Source organism: Myxine glutinosa, chromosome 7 (genome assembly GCF_964187855.1).
Source record: "Myxine glutinosa chromosome 7, kmMyxGlut1.1, whole genome shotgun sequence".
In the NCBI taxonomy this organism is placed as follows: domain Eukaryota; kingdom Metazoa; phylum Chordata; class Myxini; order Myxiniformes; family Myxinidae; genus Myxine; species Myxine glutinosa.
The window spans coordinates 155,371,892-155,391,048 of NC_136267.1; the positions used below are offsets into that span (position 1 = coordinate 155,371,892).

Here is a 19,157-nt window from a genome sequence, read left to right on the forward strand (position 1 = left end):
GCCAATTGATTAAGAAAATATTTTGTGATAATCTTTTATTGATTTTAATTATACAATTAATCAATCAATTAGTGTACACCTCTCCCTCCCAATGCAGCCTCAATGAGCCGCGCTGTCGGATATTTAATTCTTTGGCATGGGGGCGGTGTACTTTGAATGTATCTGTACTTGTTTTCTTATGGGTTAAATCATGGCTCCTGAATGACCACTCTATTGGTCATCGTCACCTGATCCATCTGTGGAAAAGTAAGTATCCAACCAATTATGAAATTCAATCAAGAAGTGTGGAAGTGTAGTTTCATCTGATTTGTCCCATTGCTGATTTATTTTTTTCGAAGAAGAACGTTTTGAAGCATTTACAAGTATCTGTCTGTCCGTTGTATTAGAAAGGTTCACTATGTTAACAAATATAATTTCGTTCAAATTTTTTGGAGATTAGCAAACCTGTACATTTTTGGAATCATCAGAGCATGGAGAATCCGAAAATCAATGTTGGCATTTGCACAGACACAGATTTTGGATTTTCAAAATGGCCGCCATAAAATACATATTTTGCGCTATCTCGGCTTCTAGTCAACCTAGAAACTTAATTAAATATGCTAATCCTATGTTTTCTGCGTCAAGGAATCCAATAAAGGCCTCAAAATAGTGCTCAGGATTATAGAAAAGCAACAAACAAAGGTAATTGAAAACCATTGTCTTTATATTTGTGATATAACTGTATTACATAATACATGATATTGCAAGTCCTTTGAAGTTATAGGTATGGGTTTATAAAGCAAGAAATCAGCCTTGTTAGTATCAGATTGAACTATAAGTCCTATACACAGGATCTACTAGGTCTATACCGTTCAGGAATATGATTTTACAGATCTTCATCATTGTCCTGAGTGTCACTTTCGCAAAGGTGTCTACGCAAATGCCAACATTAATTTTTGGATTCCTCATGCTCTGAATATTCCAAAAATGTATAGTTTTGCTTATGTCCAAAAATTTTGAACGAAAAAACATAGTGAACCTGACTATATGGTGGAGAATGTGAGGTCCAATTCATTGGGTTGAAGTCATTCCGCATCAAACGATAAGTTTTGGCCGACCCTGCACTCGACTATCGTTTCTGGATCATTTCCTGAGTTATGCTTGGAAAGAGGCCTCATCAAAGGAAAAAGGTCTCCAACATGGAAAAAAGGCCTCCAACAAAAACCACCAACATGGAAAAAGGCCTCGTCAGATAATGTTATTTAACACACCTGGACGGTCATCTGAAAGATTATGTTCACAAAACTACATTCTCTTGTCACAATTATCTGGAAAACTGTTGAACTTAATGAGGTCTGTATGGTTCCTCTCCTAAGTCGATCCTTCTTCAAAATTTAGGGTTCAAAACCCAGATAGGGTTTGAAACAGCAAAGAGCCTACATTGTGTCTCTTGTAATGGTTGCTTTTTGCAGCTTTGTTTGGCTCTAGGCACAGGCGGTTAATTATACAGATCCTAGCCATCTGGGGATAATTCATTAGATGACATGATTGAGTTTTGATACCTACATGTTGACTGCTATTGACATTGCATGTGGATGTGGTACATGTTTGGGAGTCTCGATGGTGGGCATTTCTGTCTACGCTGTCACGGATGATTCCGTGGCAATAAGTGATGAACCTGGTCTGACGTTTGATGGAGCAGTTTAGCGTTAGGATCCTCATGTATGTACTTCTTGTGAATATCTGCAGCTGGAGGAACCCAGGTAGCTTTTGAAACGGCAAAAAGCTTACCTTGTATAGCTTTCCTGGAGGATTTAATCATTGTCAATTCGCACCGAGGGTTGTTATTTTTACACACTTTTATTTAACTTAATCTGAACTTTGTTTGTTTGTCCCGTTTCAAATCTTAGAGCCGTTCGTTTTCTAGGTTACATACGTCCTAGAGAGCTGAAATTTGGCCCACGGTCCTTCGGTCCTTTTCTGGAACATTTGCATCTATCAAAATTTAATGTAAAAATTTTTTTTTTTTAAATAAAAAATAGTTTTAAAACTTTAAAAAAAAAGAAAAAGTGTGCAACCCTAAAACATGTTTTTTCGTTTACTTGTTCTTTGCTTTCAGGTTTTGATCTTTTTCAGTAGCCATATGGATTGCTGGGCACCGAAGGGGGCTCGGCAATGACGTTTCAGTAGCCATATTGCTTTTCCAATATGGGGAAATATAACATTGTTGAAATGTTCGTATGAGTAAACATACATGATGTTTATGGTAAAAGAAAAAAGTTTGCACAGCTCTGTCATATGTTGTTTTTTTTATCACACATCTTTATAGTTACCTTTTCTTCAAGCATTAATTTTATTCTTATTACCCTCTATTTCATTGTAAATTGATTGTACATTCTGTTCAACATGAAATGCATTGTAATACAATAATTTAAATTGCTTCCTCTGTTGATGGATATTGAGATTTCATTTCTTCTGTTTTTATTGCAGTATTATAACCTTGAGCCTCTGAGACTGGAGCACCAGAAAAGTCTGCCGGAGTTTGACAATTCAATATGAACCGCACGTTTGGAAGAAAGAAAGGTACGGCTTGTGTTTGTACACATCTTCATCTCCAAAATCTCAAGAAAACAAAACGTCATTTCATTAAGAATGAAACAAAGGTCAAATTTTCATAATAGAATCAGGATTTGGAGGTAGCCTCATTGTATCCATGATTCACCTTGAAACATACATCACATAGATTTGAACCAATCATGTGCTTTGCGTGGCTATGTCCGCAGAAGTTGCTGAGAATTTCAGAAAAGTTCCATTTACTGTTAAATAAGATTTTTAATACAAGGATTTAGAGTGATAGTCAAAGAATAAAGATTTTCATACAAGGTTAGCCATTGGAGCTTGGAATTCTCACTTTTTAAAATGTTATGGAAAATTAGTCCTTGGGAAGGCTCATGTTGGTCTGTGTCGGAAGACAGGTAGACAATGGATGAAATCAACAGGATGTTGATTGAGGTATGCTAACTACAATGGGAGGCAAGAAGCTGATGTTTCAGACCTCAATCCTACACCGCTTATTGCTCTGACAAAGGGTAAATGCCGGAAATGTCAGCTTCTCCTTGGTTTCCATGGCAATTAGCATACTTCAGTGAAAGTTCTGTTTATTCCATTGATTTTCCAGATATTACTTATGTTGCACTCACTTGGATTTTTTTTTTTTAATGTGTAAAGAAACTCACAGATATATTTTAGAAGGACAATGGTGAAAGATGCAGGTACTACTGGAGTCAGAAATCAACCGTCAACGTTTTACTTGCGGATTGGGTTAAGATGGAGGAGCTTAGGGAACTGTAAACAGCACTGTATGTCAGACTTTATTTTCTTAATCACACAGAACAAGCGATGAAGGCTTCAAAAGTTCATGTGCAATAATCAATGCTTTTGTCCATTACATTTCACCAAATAATCGTGTTTTTTCCTGTTGGCTTTGTAGATAATATTAATCACCAAATTTTGGGATTCGAGGGAATTTCTTGCCTTAATGGAAAGTTTTTACCTCTGAGAATCTGAAAACTTTTTGCAATAACAATTTTATCAGTTTGGAAAATGGATTCCATCTGATGCCCAGGAAATGGATATTCTTTCTGTGTTCACAAGTTCAGATACCATAACATGCTTCATGAAGAACTTATATACAATCTTTTACACAATCACAATTTTTATACAATTTTTAAATACAATTGCCCCTATCTTTGTAATATGGGCCCTGCCATCGTGTTTTTCAGACAAAACCTGGATCCACACCCCAGAAACACTCACCAAAAGCTGTGTGTCCTACAGTGTGAAGGTAAGCCATGTAATGCGATTGCTGCATAACGTCTTCAAACAATTATTGCATCAGTAATAAGGTTTTTGCGATGTAATCGGATTATGTGACTTTGTAGAAGGGGTTAATTGTTGCACTAAGCTTCCACAGCAGTATTTTTGGGGGACAACAGTAAGGATCTTTGTAGGATATTTTGTGTACTCATATATGACACCTTCTACAGTGTAAGATAAATCTTTTCTTTGGTGTTTCAAAATATATGAGCGATCACTGCATTCATGGGTTAGCTTGATGGAAATCAACAACATGAGGTCAAATATACATCAACTCATCATCTACATCATTACAACCTTGACCATAACTAGCGAATTTTATTTTAAATGTCTAAGACGTTTGGAAATGCGTTTGTATAAAAATGAGATTACATTTTGTTGGAATAACATTTTACCAATAAGGAAGTCGTTTTTAAGGGGCCGAGTGGGGTAAAATTTGAGTAAAATATATTTTTAAATTTTTTCATGTCAAAATACTCTATGATGTATGTTCTTTCAGAAACATCTGTGCTCTCATGAATATTCATAAACTTGTTATAACTCAAAAACTAATCATCAGAATTTATTCAAATTTGGTCAGAATGTCAGGTTTGAGGTGTTGAGTGGATTAATGATGGCTTTTAGAGATACCCCTACTTTAAAAAAAAATGAAGTAAAATGTCACCTTTTTCTGTTTCTACAAAAAATAATCAGTGTGCAGCTGATGAAATAAACTGATTTGAAGAAAAGCCATCATTGAAATATTAGGACATCCCTATAATATGTAAAACTGAGGAAAAAAAGTAGATTGCCTGAGTTAGTTGTATGGGGTTACAATTTTGCTGACAAAATGCAAAAATGTAAATTTTCAATTGTGTTGAGGAAAATAAATGTAATTTCCTTATTTGAAGGTGTATTGTCTCAATTCTTCTATTTTTGTATTCTCCAGATTGTCAGCTTTCCAGTGATATATGGTTTGTAGGGGGTATCTTGTTTGTGAGTGTAGATATGTGCATTTGTTTGATGGCGTGTAAAACCCTGCATTTTATCCTACTTGGCCCCTTAAATAATTTGTTTTTTAACTAATGATAAACGGTCTGGCCTGGTTTTGATTGCCAACTCAATTATATAATCTGTCGGATTGGTGCATCACCGGCAGGGCATTACATCATAGAGTGTGCCGTCCCTCGGATGGACGTTAAGCTGGGTGTCCTGTCTGCAAGCACTAGCTGTACGTTAATCATATCATGGTGGCTTTCACTGAGTCGGCGAGTTATCACCTGCACCCTCAACATAATCCAAATAATTTCTTCCCTGACTACAACTGGAAAAACAAAATACTCAGCATAATCTTTGTTATTAAACTGTTTTAAAAGTGGATTAATATTACAATTGATACTTAGGCGAGGAACCATCAAAATGGAAAGAAACAAAAATACATAAGTCTTAAAATGCATCAGATCATTACTCATCATAATCCAAAAGAAATAATCAATAAAATGACTCATAATACATGATCTTATATCATAGTATGTAATATATGAAGCTATTCCTAACCACTGACTGACTGATATTAATGTTCGGTACTTTCCGGGTGTTGTAGAAAGCTGAAATTTGGCATGCCGACAGACATCGAAGTCGGTACACCGGGAAAAATCAATGAACCGTCAGAAAGCATCCCGAAATTAAAATGTACATACAACACCGTAACAGCATACGTAAAAAAATAAGCTCAATCAATATTTAGTATTTGAAAATTGTAATTTCTATAACTGTAAACTGTGACATAAACATGACAATAATGTATATAAATGAAACAAATACAAAAAGTTTTAATTAAAACAAAAGCCGCATCGATGTTACACAATGCCTAGATGCAGCTGTGCCTATAACGTCGATGTTATAGGCACAGGACATTCCTATTGATTCGATTACTTGATGTTATTTTTGTGCAAAGTGAAAATATATCTCGGCAATTTCCCGTGTGTGGCGACGAATTTTTAAATATATCTCGGCATTTTCCCGTCTGTTATTTCAGGCGGTGTATGACTGACCATTCCGCGATGTAAAAAAAATATATCTCGGCAATTTCCCGTGTGTGGCGACACGTGAACGAAGCTATGCTCCTCTCTCCACATTATTGTGACGATGTATAAATTAAATATTTTATCGTGACGATTGTCATCAAATGGACGAATTTTTAATATATCTCAGCATTTTCCCGTCTGTTATTTTGGGCGGTGTATGACTGAGCATGCCGCGATTTAAACAAAATATATATATCTCGGCATTTTCCCATCTGTTATTTCGGGCGGTGTATGACTGACCATGCCACGATTTAAATAATAAAAATCTCAATGGACTTGAAGTTACAGGCCTTTGAGAATTCATTTCGTTCTATAAAGGGCAACTTTCATCGGATTTTCTTCCCGTTTTTTTTCAACCGAGTCTAAAACTATGTTAGCGACTGTGAAAAATGAAATGATATATCGAATTTGATTTGAAATAAAACTGTGTGAGAGAGGAAGACACCATGGGCCTACAAAACAGGCCTCAAAGCTATGCGAGTTAATAAAATGGTGGATATTTGTTTATATGAAGCCTCTCCCAAAATGGGTGGAGCTATGGTTCCCAGAATGGGTGGAGCTTCGAGGTTTTGTCTTCTCTGCAAGAACAACAAGAAGAAGAAGAACAAGAAGAAGAAGAAGAAGAAGAACAACAACAACAACAGCAGAGGGCACTCTATGAGCAGTGTCTGCGACGCGGCTAAAAAAAGGAGAAGCATCCATAAATGAAAATTTAGGTAAAAAACTGTGAAGGCGTCCGTAGAAGAAGAAACCTCAATTGATATCTAGCATTTGAAAATTGGAATTTCTATAAGTGCAAATTGTGAAACAATTAAAATTTACCTAAAAACCAAAAATGTGTAAAACAAATAAATAAATAAACCTAAATTGCTATTTTGCAGCAGGTCGGTGATGCTTGTCTACAATCATAAGGCTTCTATTTATTATGTACCTACGTACAAAGCATGGCTTGTTATTGCTTTCACAATGTGTAAGCATACTGTGCTAGTCATATATATATATATATATATATATATATATATATATATATATATATATATATATATATATATATATATATATAACTGTGAGAAATAGTAGAAACTCCACAGTACGAGCAGGGCGTCTCATTTGCATTAAATAAATAATCGGGAGGTTAAATCAGACGCGGACGTAGCTTCAGGACGTCGATCTTTAACTTGACAAGCTTTCGACCAACAAAGGTCTTCTTCTTAGTCTACAAAAATAATAGGCATGTATATCAGTCAAGTATGTATAGTGATATGTGTGTAAGATGTGTGATATGTGTATAAAATGCATACAAAAGGAAGAGCCATGCCAAAGCTCACTCACCGTCCCCAAGTTCAATGGAAGTGAAGCGCAGCTTGCAGTTACCGTTTGCGTTACAGTTCCGGTGCACGTGCATATACAAATATAGAGATACATACATACATAAACACACAAGCATATATTCATATACCATTTATATTCATATAATATATTTATATATTTATATAAATGACATATAAAGGTAGAACGAATGAATGGGTGAATGTATGAATGAATGAATGAATGGGTTACGGTTAATGATTTGATTGGGTTGATGTAGGAACATTCTTTAATCATCAAAATTTATGCCATGAGGGATTTTTGTCTGAAGTTTATGTATCCAAAAGGACTCACGTTTCAGAATCGTGGTGTGTGATCGATTTGTGATTGATTCAATGGCAGAGATTTGAATGTCATTTATAGAGTGATCCGGTTGATTAAAGTGTATCGTGTAAGGTAGAGATTTGCCCTGACTAGTATGGAAGTTGTTGATTTCTGACCGGGTGTTATTAAATCGTGTGTAGAGTGTATTCTCAGTTTTTCCAACATATTGTTTGTTGCACTTTTGGCAAGTGATTAGGTATATGACCCATGTAGATTTGCAGTTCATATCGGAGGTGATGGGGAATTTTTGTCCAGTGCTAGAACTACAAAATTTCTTTCCTTCTAGTAAATGCTTGTGAATAATACATTTGTTTGCTGTGCATTTATAGAAGCCATGGATCCTAGTTTCTTTGTTGTGGGGCTGTGGGTGCTTTGCTTTTACCAAGAGGTCCCTGAGTGTCCGACCACGTCGAAATGATGTTAGTGGAGGTTGAGGAAATGTGGTGCCGAGTGTTTCTGATTGATGGAGGAGAGGAAGGGCCTTATTCAGAATACTTGGCAATTGGGATGAGGTCGGAGAGTAGGTGGTTACCAGTGGGACACGGTTAGTTGCAGGTTTGGGTTTGTAAGTCAGAAGGTCTGCTCTCGGTATGCGTTTTGCTCGGTTTATTGCTTCTTTCACAGAGTGAGGGTCATAGTTTCTTGCAATGAAGTGTGTTTCTAATTGGCAGAGAGAAGTTTCTTCTGCCATTTTTGTTGAGCAAATGCGTCTTACTCTGAGTGCTTGACTGTATGGTATGCTTGCAATTGTATGTTTAGGATGAGATGAAGAAGGGAGAAGGTAAGAGTGAGTGTCTGTTGGTTTGGTGTATAGTTCTGTTTCGAGTCTGTTATTTTGAAGCGTGAGTGATGTGTCTAGAAAGTGAACTTCGGACTGTGAGCTGTCGAATGTGAACTTGATGGTCGGATGAATCAAATTTAATTCATTTTGGAATTGTGTGAGACGACGGGGGGATTTTGACCAGATGAACTGGATGTCATCAATATAACGTACCCAGGATTTTTCCAAGATGCCGTGATGAGGTTGTGCATTGATCTTGGCCTCTATCATTCCCATGAAGATGTTAGCGTACGATGGTGCAACAGGGGTACCCATAGCGGTACCTTGAGTTTGAATGTAATGTCGTCCGTTGAATTGTAAATTATTCAGTTTCAGTGTCAGTTCTAAAAGGCGCATAAGGTCTTGAGTAGGTGGTATTGGGACTTGTCGTGTATTGTCGTATATTAGAGTGACAAGCACTTCACAATCTCCAAAATAATAAAAAGATAGTCATAAAGCCAGCAGATAAAGGTGCTGCCATTGTCATTTTGTCGACTACCGATTACGTTGCAGAAGGTAATCGTCAACTACATAGTGATACTTACAAAGAGCTCCCATCCGACCCTACCCTTTTACCTCTTGAAGAGGTTAAAAAGGTAGTAGATTCTATTCGGGTGGATAAAACCATCAAATCTCGCTTGGTTCCGAAAGATCCTCATTGCCCAAACCTTTATTTATTTTCTTCCTAAAATACACAAGGTAAACAATCCAGGTAGACCAATCGTATCTGGCTGCACATGTCCAACTGTTCTAATATCAAAATTTGTTGACTGTCATTTACGTCCTCTCGTGTTGAATCTCTCCTCATACCTCAAGGACACAACCAGTTTTCTGACCCACATCCAAGAGTTGAACAGAATATACTCACCTTTCAACTCCCAAACCATTTTAGTCACAGCAGATGTTACATCCCTCTACACTAATATTCCACATTCAGAAGGCCTGTCTGCATGCCGCAAAGCACTAGATACACGACAAGTCCCAATACCACCTACTCAAGACCTTATGCGCCTATTAGAACTGACACTCAAACTGAATAATTTCCAATTCAACGGACGACATTACATTCAAACTCAAGGTACCGCTATGGGTACCCCTGTTGCACCATCGTACGCTAACATCTTCATGTGAATGATAGAGGCCAAGATCAATGCACAACCTCATCACGGCATCTTGGAAAAATCCTGGGTACGTTATATTGATGACATCCAGTTCATCTGGCCAAAATCCCCCCGTAGTCTCACCCAATTCCAAAATGAATTAAATTTGATTCATCCGACCATCAAGTTCACATTCGACAGCTCACAGTCCGAAGTTCACTTTCTAGACACATCACTCACGCTTCAAAATAACAGACTCGAAACAGAACTATACACAAAACCAACAGACACTCACTCTTACCTTCTCCCTTCTTCATCTCATCCTAAACATACAATTGCAAGCATACTATACAGTCAAGCACTCAGAGTAAGACGCATTTGCTCAACAAAAATGGCAGAAGAAACTTCTCTCTGCCAATTAGAAACACACTTCATTGCAAGAAACTATGACCCTCACTCTGTGAAAGAAGCAATAAACCGAGCAAAACGCATACCGAGAGCAGACCTTCTGACTTACAAACCCAAACCTGCAACTAACCGTGTCCCACTGGTAACCACCTACTCTCCGACCTCATCCCAATTGCCAAGTATTCTGAATAAGGCCCTTCCTCTCCTCCATCAATCAGAAACACTCGGCACCACATTTCCTCAACCTCCACTGACATCATTTCGACGTGGTCGGACACTCAGGGACCTCTTGGTAAAAGCAAAGCACCCACAGCCCCACAACAAAGAAACTAGTATCCCTGGCTTCTATAAATGCACAGCAAACAAATGCATTATTCACAAACATTTACTAGAAGGAAACAAATTCTGTAGTTCTAGCACTGGACAAAAATTCCCCATCACCTCCGATATGAACTGCAAATCTACATGGGTCATATACCTAATCACTTGCCAAAAGTGCACCAAATAATATGTTGGAAACACTGAGAATACACTCTACACACGATTTAATAACACCCGGTCAGAAATCAATAACTTCCACACCAGTCAGGGCAAATCTCTACCTTACACGATACACTTTAATCAACCAGATCACTCTGTAAATGACATTCAAATCTCTGCCATTGAATCAATCACAAATCGATCACACACCACGATTCTGAAACGTGAGTCCTTTTGGATACATAAACTTCAGACAAAAATCCCTCATGGCATAAATTTTGATGATTAAAGAATGTTCCTACATCAACTCAATCAAATCATTAACCGTAACCCATTCATTCATTCATTCATTCATTCATTCATTCATACATTCACCCATTCATTCATGCTACCTTTATATGTCATTTATATAAATATATAAATATATTATATGAATATAAATGGTATATGAATATATGCTTGTGTGTTTATGTATGTATGTATCTCTATATTTGTATATGCACGTGCACCGGAACTGTAACGCAAACGGTAACTGCAAGCTGCGCTTCACTTCCGTTGAACTTGGGGACAGTGAGTGAGCTTTGGCATGGCTCTTCCTTTTGTATGCATTTTCTACACATATTACACATCTTACACACATATCACAATACATATTTGACTGATATACATGCCTGTTATTTTTGTAGATGAAGAAGAAGACCTTTGTTGGTCGAAAGCTTGTCAAATTAAAGATCGACGTCCTGAAGCTACGTCCGCGTCTGATTTAACCTCCCGATTATTTATATATATATATATATATATATATATATATATATATATATATATATATATATATATATATATATATATATATAATATATATATATATATGTATCATGAAGTATCTGGGTTACTCTCTTTGACTAGAACACACAACTAAAAGAGACCTTAAAGCAAATTCAAAACAATAAGATATCAAGTTTTATTGGTAATTGGTCCTGACCTTCAAAGAGACTAATTAGTTGAGTTCCAATTAATTGTCATTATCAACAATATGCATGAAGTTTTCAAGAAAGGAGCTTCTTGATACTCTTAGTTGTTTTTTGTGGTTCTTTTTGCAAATCCTTGCTGATGACTCCACTTTCTGCCGAAGACTCCACTCCACTCTCTGCGAACATGTCTTTCAATCCTGACAAATCTCACACTCTCACTATGTCTCTCCATAAAGACCGTCTGGACAACCCTCCCATCTACTTTCTTAACAATCCTCTTGAAGAAGTTCTTTCACTCAAGCTTTTGGGTCTCACTATCTCCCATGATCTTTCCTGAGAAAACCAAATTTCCAAGCTGGCTTTCAAAGCAAGTCACCGTCTGGGCATCCTCCGTCGTGCGAAGTCCTTTCTCGGCACTTCTGAGATCCTCACCACATACAAGGCTTCCTTCCGCAGCTCAATGGAATACTGCTCTCCCCTCTGGACTGGTGCTCCCGCCTCACATCTAGTTTGGCTTCACGCTGTAGAAACCAAAGCTTTCAGAATCATTGGAATCTCCCGTGAGGAAGCTGATTCTGAGGGCCTTTCACTCGCTCACCGCAGGCAGGTTGGTGGTCTTTCTGTCTTCTACCGACTTCTCGCCGGCCTAACTCCCCCAGCTCTGTCTGTGCTCTGTCCCCCAAATGTTTCTGCAGGATGCACAAGATCTGCCAACAACCCTTTTCTATTGAAACTGCCAAAATCAAGACTCTCTGCTCACCTTCACACTCTTTTCAATCCCACTCCTCCCTCCAGGTCTTTAAAACAGCTGCTCACCACCATCTCCTATCTTCCCCCATCCAAAACCTTTATCTTTTCTACCCCTCTTAAAACACCCAAATCCACCTCTTTCAATCTCCAACTTCTTTCCTGAAATTCCTAGTAGTGTTCGCTTGCTTTATACCGTGTACCCCTCCCCCCACGCCCCTGCCCTCTCCCTTCCTCAGATCTACTGACGTCTCTGTTCTCTACTGTTGCTGTGCTTGTGTGCTTTCCTCTCTCCCCCCCTCTTATCTCCCGCTCCCTATATTATATGTTTTAAGTGTCCGTTTATGTTGTTTGTGTTTAATGTGTTAGCTCTTACATGAGCCTCGACTTTGTATATATTTTTTTTTAAATCCACAAGGTTAATGTTCACCTTAAATCACCCCGGTATCTCATGAAGTCCATAGTCCAGAATCAGGCCAGCTAGCCTGCATATGGCTTTGTGACAGCTGTTTGGGCCTGATCTGCTCTGCACTTGATGAGCACTCCATAAACAACTCTCAGGTTATGTATATACACCCTCAATGATGATTTCCATGGTGGTAGATTTATGGGGTCCACCACCCTCTCCCATTCCCACACCCGGAGTTCCGAGTTCCAATTAATCCTCACCATCGAAGATGACGTCCTCTAATATCAAAAGTTCTGGAGCTTCCTCTTCTTCTTTTATATCTCTGTTTGGTTTGTCCAAAAAATAAAAGGCTTCTATTCAAGGCAAATCACACTCTGACCACAGCCTACTTTGGTTTTCCACCATATTTTTCTATATAATCTGCAATAATCACTCAATTATGTATTTGCATGGGGTGATCAAAATGTTTTACAAATGAGATCCTAAGATCCTACAAACAAGGAAGAAAAATATTTCTTAAAAATTATGTACTCTTTTTTTTTTTTACATGATCTAAGGTTTGTAGTTGAGCTACCACACACACACACACACACACACACACACACACACACACACACACACACACACACACGCACGGACATACAGACAGTGGCATCGTGAATTTTGTGGTGGCCAAGATCTAGGGGATTACTTGTGCCCGCAAAGTGGCGGAGCAGCGACAGATTGGATGGGGCGGGGGAGGGGGAGGTTTGGGAAAACTGCGTAAGCCAATGTATTTCCTGCATTCCAGGGGATTTTTGTGGCCTCTGATGAGACTTGGAAAAAAATGGATAATACAAGACTCCCAAAATGACATTAGAATCCAAAACGAGGCCTTTTGCACAAGGTGTGTGTGTATGTGTGTGTGTGTGTGTGTGTGTGTGTGTGTGTGTGTGTGTGTGTGTGTGTGTGTGTGTGTGTGTGTGTGTGTGTGTGTGTTTTAATGAATCACTTCCACTAGTTGCAGGGTTTTTCCTGCCGTTTCTCGGGTGAAATATGTAAGTCAAACTGTATTTTAAACATAATTTTCAGGATTTAGAAAACAGAGTTGCAATTTCAAAGTTGTTATCCATAATTGTTGTATTTCTGGATGCAAATCGGATTCACTAAAGTATTGAAAATATGAGAAATATCCACGAATGAGAGGTGTTGATTTCTTTCCATCTATCTATAATTCCAGTAATCTCTGTACGTCTGTACGTCTGTACGTTTGTTTGTCTGTGACCGCTGTTTCTCGACAACCACGGGTCCGATATACTTTTAACTTGCCAGGTATATTGCTGGGGACCCGAGGATGTGCCTTTTCAAGGTTTCATATTAATCGGACAATTACTTACCGAGCTATGTCCAAAAAACGATTCAACCAATCAGAGAGCAGCGAACGATCGCGTGTGCCGAACGTGGAGGACACACTCTGCCTCGGATGGCACATTTGAGAGCGTATTCATTTATTTCACGTTTGCAAACTATGTTGGCGTTAAACTATGTTTTAAAACTAATAAAACCGAATTTGCGATTCATTCGCTTTCCTGCGCGTTTGTGCACGCGATGGCGATTTCTTTACCAAACTCCGGAAGCCGTTCGCTTTGGACCAAACCATTGCATGTAAATAGAGGGGGGGGATTGTCACCACTCGCAAGCCGTTCGCTTTGGACCAAACCATTTCATGTAAATAGAGGGGGGGGATATCCGATATTAATCGGACAAGTACTTACCGAGCTATGGCGATTTAGCCGTTCGCCGTTCGCTTTGGCGTTGCGAATGGACCAAACCATTGCATGTAAATAGAGGGGGGGGTTCTGTGGTCGTTGCGAATGGACCAAACCATTCATGTAAATAGAGGGGGGGGGGGGGGTTCTGTGGTCGTTACTGCCACGTGGTTTCAAAGTTTTTTTTTGTTGTTGTTGTTTGCACGCATGTTTTTTTGCACCCACGTACGGGCACGCCCTAGGATGTTTACACACACACACCCCTACACAAATTTTTTTTTTTTTTTTTTTGGCAAGGAACGGGCACCCACGTACGGGCACGTCCTAGCTTATATATAGTACGGGCATGCCCTAGTTTCCTTTTAATACAAGCAAGTGATGATGACACACACACACACACACACGCACGCACGCACGCACACCCACGCACACACACACACACACACACACACACACATGCACGCACACACACACATACACGCACACACGCACCTGAGCTCGTGTCTATGATGATTGTGAACTCAAATCGAGAGAGATGTATGGTATCATTTGCAGGCACAACTGCTGTTCTAGTGCAGCGGCATAGCAAAAATTTAAGAAGAATTGTGCATTTTGTGATGGAAGCACCAAATTTGGCACAATGATAGAATGTTATATTTAGAACATTTTCAGATATGGAACCACTTTGAAATTCACCCAAGGTCGCCGCCATATTGGATTTCAAAATGGCGGCTTTAAAAATCTGTAACCCTTAGGGGGGGTGGCGGAAACAAATCCTACAGGCACAATTATTGCCCCATTCACCCTATATCTTTTCTAACATCAGTAGACACATTACAGCGGCGATTCTGAGCTCAAGGGAACATCTAGGGGTCTGGGGAGTGAAAAATTTGAAAGTTTCGGCCAAAAATACCCCTAAAAGAGGTCATTTGGTGTCAAATTTCAGGGGGGGTCGTGTATTGTCCTGTAGATAAAACATGCTGGTCCGTTGATTAACCCCTAATTAAACGACTTTTTTGTTTGTTTGCTCCATCCAGGTTTCAATCATGTCGAAGCAGTTCAAGTTAGTTCATGTTACCAAGCATGTAACTTCAACGCCAAAGACGCCACTGGACTGGGAACTCTGTGTTCTGTGTCAAGTTGATATAGGAGAGTCCCTACAGTGTCCTGCTGTCACGAAAAGAACTGATGCAGGTGCTGGATACAAGACACTTGAAGACAATCTATCAGCATTCAATAAACTAGGCAAGCTGCCACAAGACGTGGACTTGCAACGACTGGATGAAGGCCAAGGGATAGCTGCCACTCTAGCTGCCCACCAAGCCAAGTGGCACAAGTCATGCAGGGTGAAATATAACACTACCAAGCTACAGCGGGTACAGAAGAGAAGTCATTCAGAGGGAAGCCCTATCCCCAGTACAATCACAGATAAGTACAAGCTTACTAGGTCTCAGGCAGCTTGTGTTGATAGCATATGCGACAATTTGTGCTTCTTCTGCCAGCAAGAGCTTGGTTTGGAGTTTCATCAAGCAGCGACATTGGAACTAGATAAACACGTTCGCAAGGCTGCAGAGTTTCTTCAGGATACCACTTTGTTAGCCCAACTGAGTGCTGGGGACATGGTCGCAAGAGAGGCCAAGTACCATAAGAAATGTTTGACATCCCTATACAACCGCGTGAGGGCAGCAAAAAAGCTTGCTGAGCAAAGCCAGAGCACGGTAGATGTCATTTCAGCAATAGTCCTTGCTGAACTGGTAACGTACATAGAGGAAACTGCTAAAGAAGAAGACACTGCTCCTGTATTCAAGATGGCAGACCTCACCAAGCTCTACACAATGAGAATGGAACAGTTCGGAGTTGTGCTGGAAACACGAGTCCATACAACCAGACTCAAGGAGCGTATCCTGGCACACTTCCCTGATCTGCAGGAGCACAGGCAGGGAAGAGATGTCCTGCTGGTGTTTCAGGAAGACATTGGCAGTGCATTAGCCAAGGCATGTCAACATGATATTGACAGTGATGTTGTGCACCTGGCATGAGCTGCAGGGATTATAAGGAAGGATATGTTCCAGTCATCTCAGCCTTTCAATGGGTCCTTCTCAAACAAATGTCAAGAAGAGTCTGTGCCACAACTGCTGCTGACAATGGTCTCCATGATTTTAGAGGGCGCAGGCATCAAAGATCAGGCATGTCAGTCATCGGCATCGGCGTCTGTGACAATAGCTCAACTTCTCAAATACAACAGTGTGAAGCATGAGAGGAGAGGTGCAGGCACAGACGTACGACACAGCATTAGTCAAGAGACTCCTTTGCCAATATATCTTGGCTTGATGCTTCATGCCCATACGAGAAAGAGGGAACTGGTTGACACATTATCTGGACTAGGGATCAGCATTGCCTATGATAGAGTGCTACGGATCTCTGCAGAGCTGGGGAACGGGGTCTGTCAGCGCTTTCGGGCGGAGAAGGTGGTCTGTCCCCCAAAGCTCCGCGGTGGAGTGTTCACCACATCAGCTGTGGATAATATAGACCACAATCCCAGTTCCACGACAGCACACGACTCCTTCCACGGAACTGGTATTTCATTGATACAACATCCAGACTATGACAATCAAGGCACAGACCGAGGTATTGTCATCATCGGGGGTGTCTCAAATGTCAAGACTGTGGAGGACCTTCCACGGTATTACACAGATGTACAACCAGTTAGTTCACTTGCCAAAAGCCACCCTGTACCAGCTGGAACCCAGGCGTCGCTGCAGAGGAATCCTGCACAAGCTGAACTGGATAAAGAGAAGAGGTGGCTCCAGACTGTGAAGGATGCATGTGACAGTGGTGACACACAGAATCCAGGAAACATTTCTTGGGCTGCACATCACGCAGAGAACCAATCGGCCAAGGATACTAGTATCACAGTCACACCCACTGCCTTGCTTCCCCTCTTCCATGACCAAGCCCACTCAGTGGCAATGATCCACCATGCCATGGATGTCGTGAAAGCAGCGATCAATGAGCTAAACCCTGGACAGATACCCGTCGTCACACTGGACCAACCACTTTATGCGATCGCCAAGCAGGTGCAATGGAACTGGCCAGACACACATGGTGAAGATCTCTTTGTGGTCATGCTGGGTGGTCTACACACAGAGATGGCAGCTTTGAAGACAGCAGGAGACTGGCTGCAAGACAGCGGTTGGACACAGGCATTGGTTCAGGCAGAGATAGCAACAGCTGGCACAGCAGACTCCTTCTTGCGTGCAGCTCACGTCAGCCGTACAAGACGCGCCCACCAAGTAACTGTTGCTGCCCTACACATACTGCAGCATCGTGCATATGACATATACAACGAAAGAGCAACTGCAAGAGATGAGGAACCATTGGAGTTCGAGGCATGGTGTGACCAGAGAGCAGCGGCATGTCCACAGTTTCAGTACTGGGCCACTGTACTTAACCTGGAGCTCTGTATACTCCTCTACATACGTTCACTGAGAGAGTCCAACTTCACGCTGTACATGGACACCCTACCAGAGCTAGCTGCATGGTTCGCTGCATTGGGCCATATCCACTATGCTCGCTGGTTACCAGTCCACATCAGGGACATGGTTGGCATTGCAGAGAAACACCCAGATGTTGCTGCCAAGTTCCATGCGGGGCACTTCACATCCAAGAAGACTAGGCATGCTTTCTCCGCCATCTCCCTAGACCAGGCTCATGAACAAAACAATGCCACGGTCAAAGGCGATGGCGGGGCAGTGGGCCTAATTGAAAATCCAAGTGCCCTTCGACGGTGGATGGTGGCTGGCCCCGAAGTTGCTCGGGTCATCACAGAATTTGAGACCTCACAGCAACTGCGCCAAAGGGGAGAGCACACCCACCACCATGAGCAAACCGACAGTGTGCAGAAGAAGTTCGTCCAAGATGTCCGTGCACTGACAACAGTCATCGAAGAGATGGGCAGCCCCTTTGAAGAAGAAAGCACAGATTTGCTGGTCCTGGGCACACTGGAGATCTTGGGCCCAGCTGTTGTAGATACTGTGCGTACAGCTTTACAGATTGGGAGAGATCAGTTCCATTCATTTGAGAAGGAACGTCTGGCAGACAGATCCAAGCCACTCAATGATGTCATCAAACGCAACAAACTCCCATTGTTTTCATCCATCAAGGTCAAAGCTGCCCAGAAGAGCAAACAACAAGTAGCCTCTGCAAAGAGTGATTCAGAGCTCTTCTCCAGACTATACATCGCATGCCAAACCAGAGATGGGGGTCTCGAGCAGTTCTTCAAACATGAGAACAGCGCACATCCGCCAGCACTCTCGCAAAATGGACAGCTCCGCTCCGCGTCAGTAAATCAACTTCTAAGTAGAACCATTCAATTCCTTGACCTCAAGTTTGTACATCCAGACACTAAAATCAAGGCTGTAGCTGGTATAGAACCAGAAATATTTGTAATTAAAGATTTTTAAGCCGCCATTTTGAAATCCAATATGGCGGCCACATTGGGGTGAATTCCAAAGTGGTTCCATATCTGAAAATGTTCTCCATATAATATTCTATCATTCTGCCAAATTTGGTGCTTCCATCACAAAATGCACAATTGGTTTGCTATGCCGCTGCACTATTCAAACAAAGATGTCGGGATGATTTCACATGATAATTTTTTGTGCATCCTCTTACATTTTTACCCTCGTCAGAGGAGAGAATACGTGGGTTCGTGTGTTTTTTTCTTTGTTTGTCTGCCTTTGTTTTGTCTGTCTCTTTGTTTCTTTGTCTCTTTGTCTGCACGGGTTGTGCTTATAGGTCACAACCGCCACCTAGTGGTAGCCAGTGGTACTATTTCTCTCTTTTCAACCAGTACATCGAG

At 40.7% G+C, this 19,157-nt stretch overlaps 1 protein-coding gene across 7 annotated transcripts in view; it reads left to right on the forward strand.

Annotated features, from left to right (window-relative positions):
* The window catches only part of GULP1 (GULP PTB domain containing engulfment adaptor 1), a 104,536-nt gene that overhangs the window by 483 nt on the left and 84,896 nt on the right, over positions 1–19,157 (forward strand). For 4 of the 7 annotated variants that reach the window (XM_078782449.1, XM_068123444.2, XM_068123447.2 and 1 more), the window contains exons 2-3: positions 2,470–2,562; positions 3,762–3,823. In XM_078782449.1, coding sequence (XP_078638575.1) covers positions 2,535–2,562; positions 3,762–3,823 — 90 coding nt within the window. In that variant the 5' untranslated portion in view covers positions 2,470–2,534. Of the gene's footprint in view, positions 1–2,308; positions 2,563–3,761; positions 3,824–19,157 lie in introns of all 7 variants that reach the window. The other 3 variants (XM_078782447.1, XM_078782450.1, XM_078782448.1) reach the window with 2 other exon arrangements.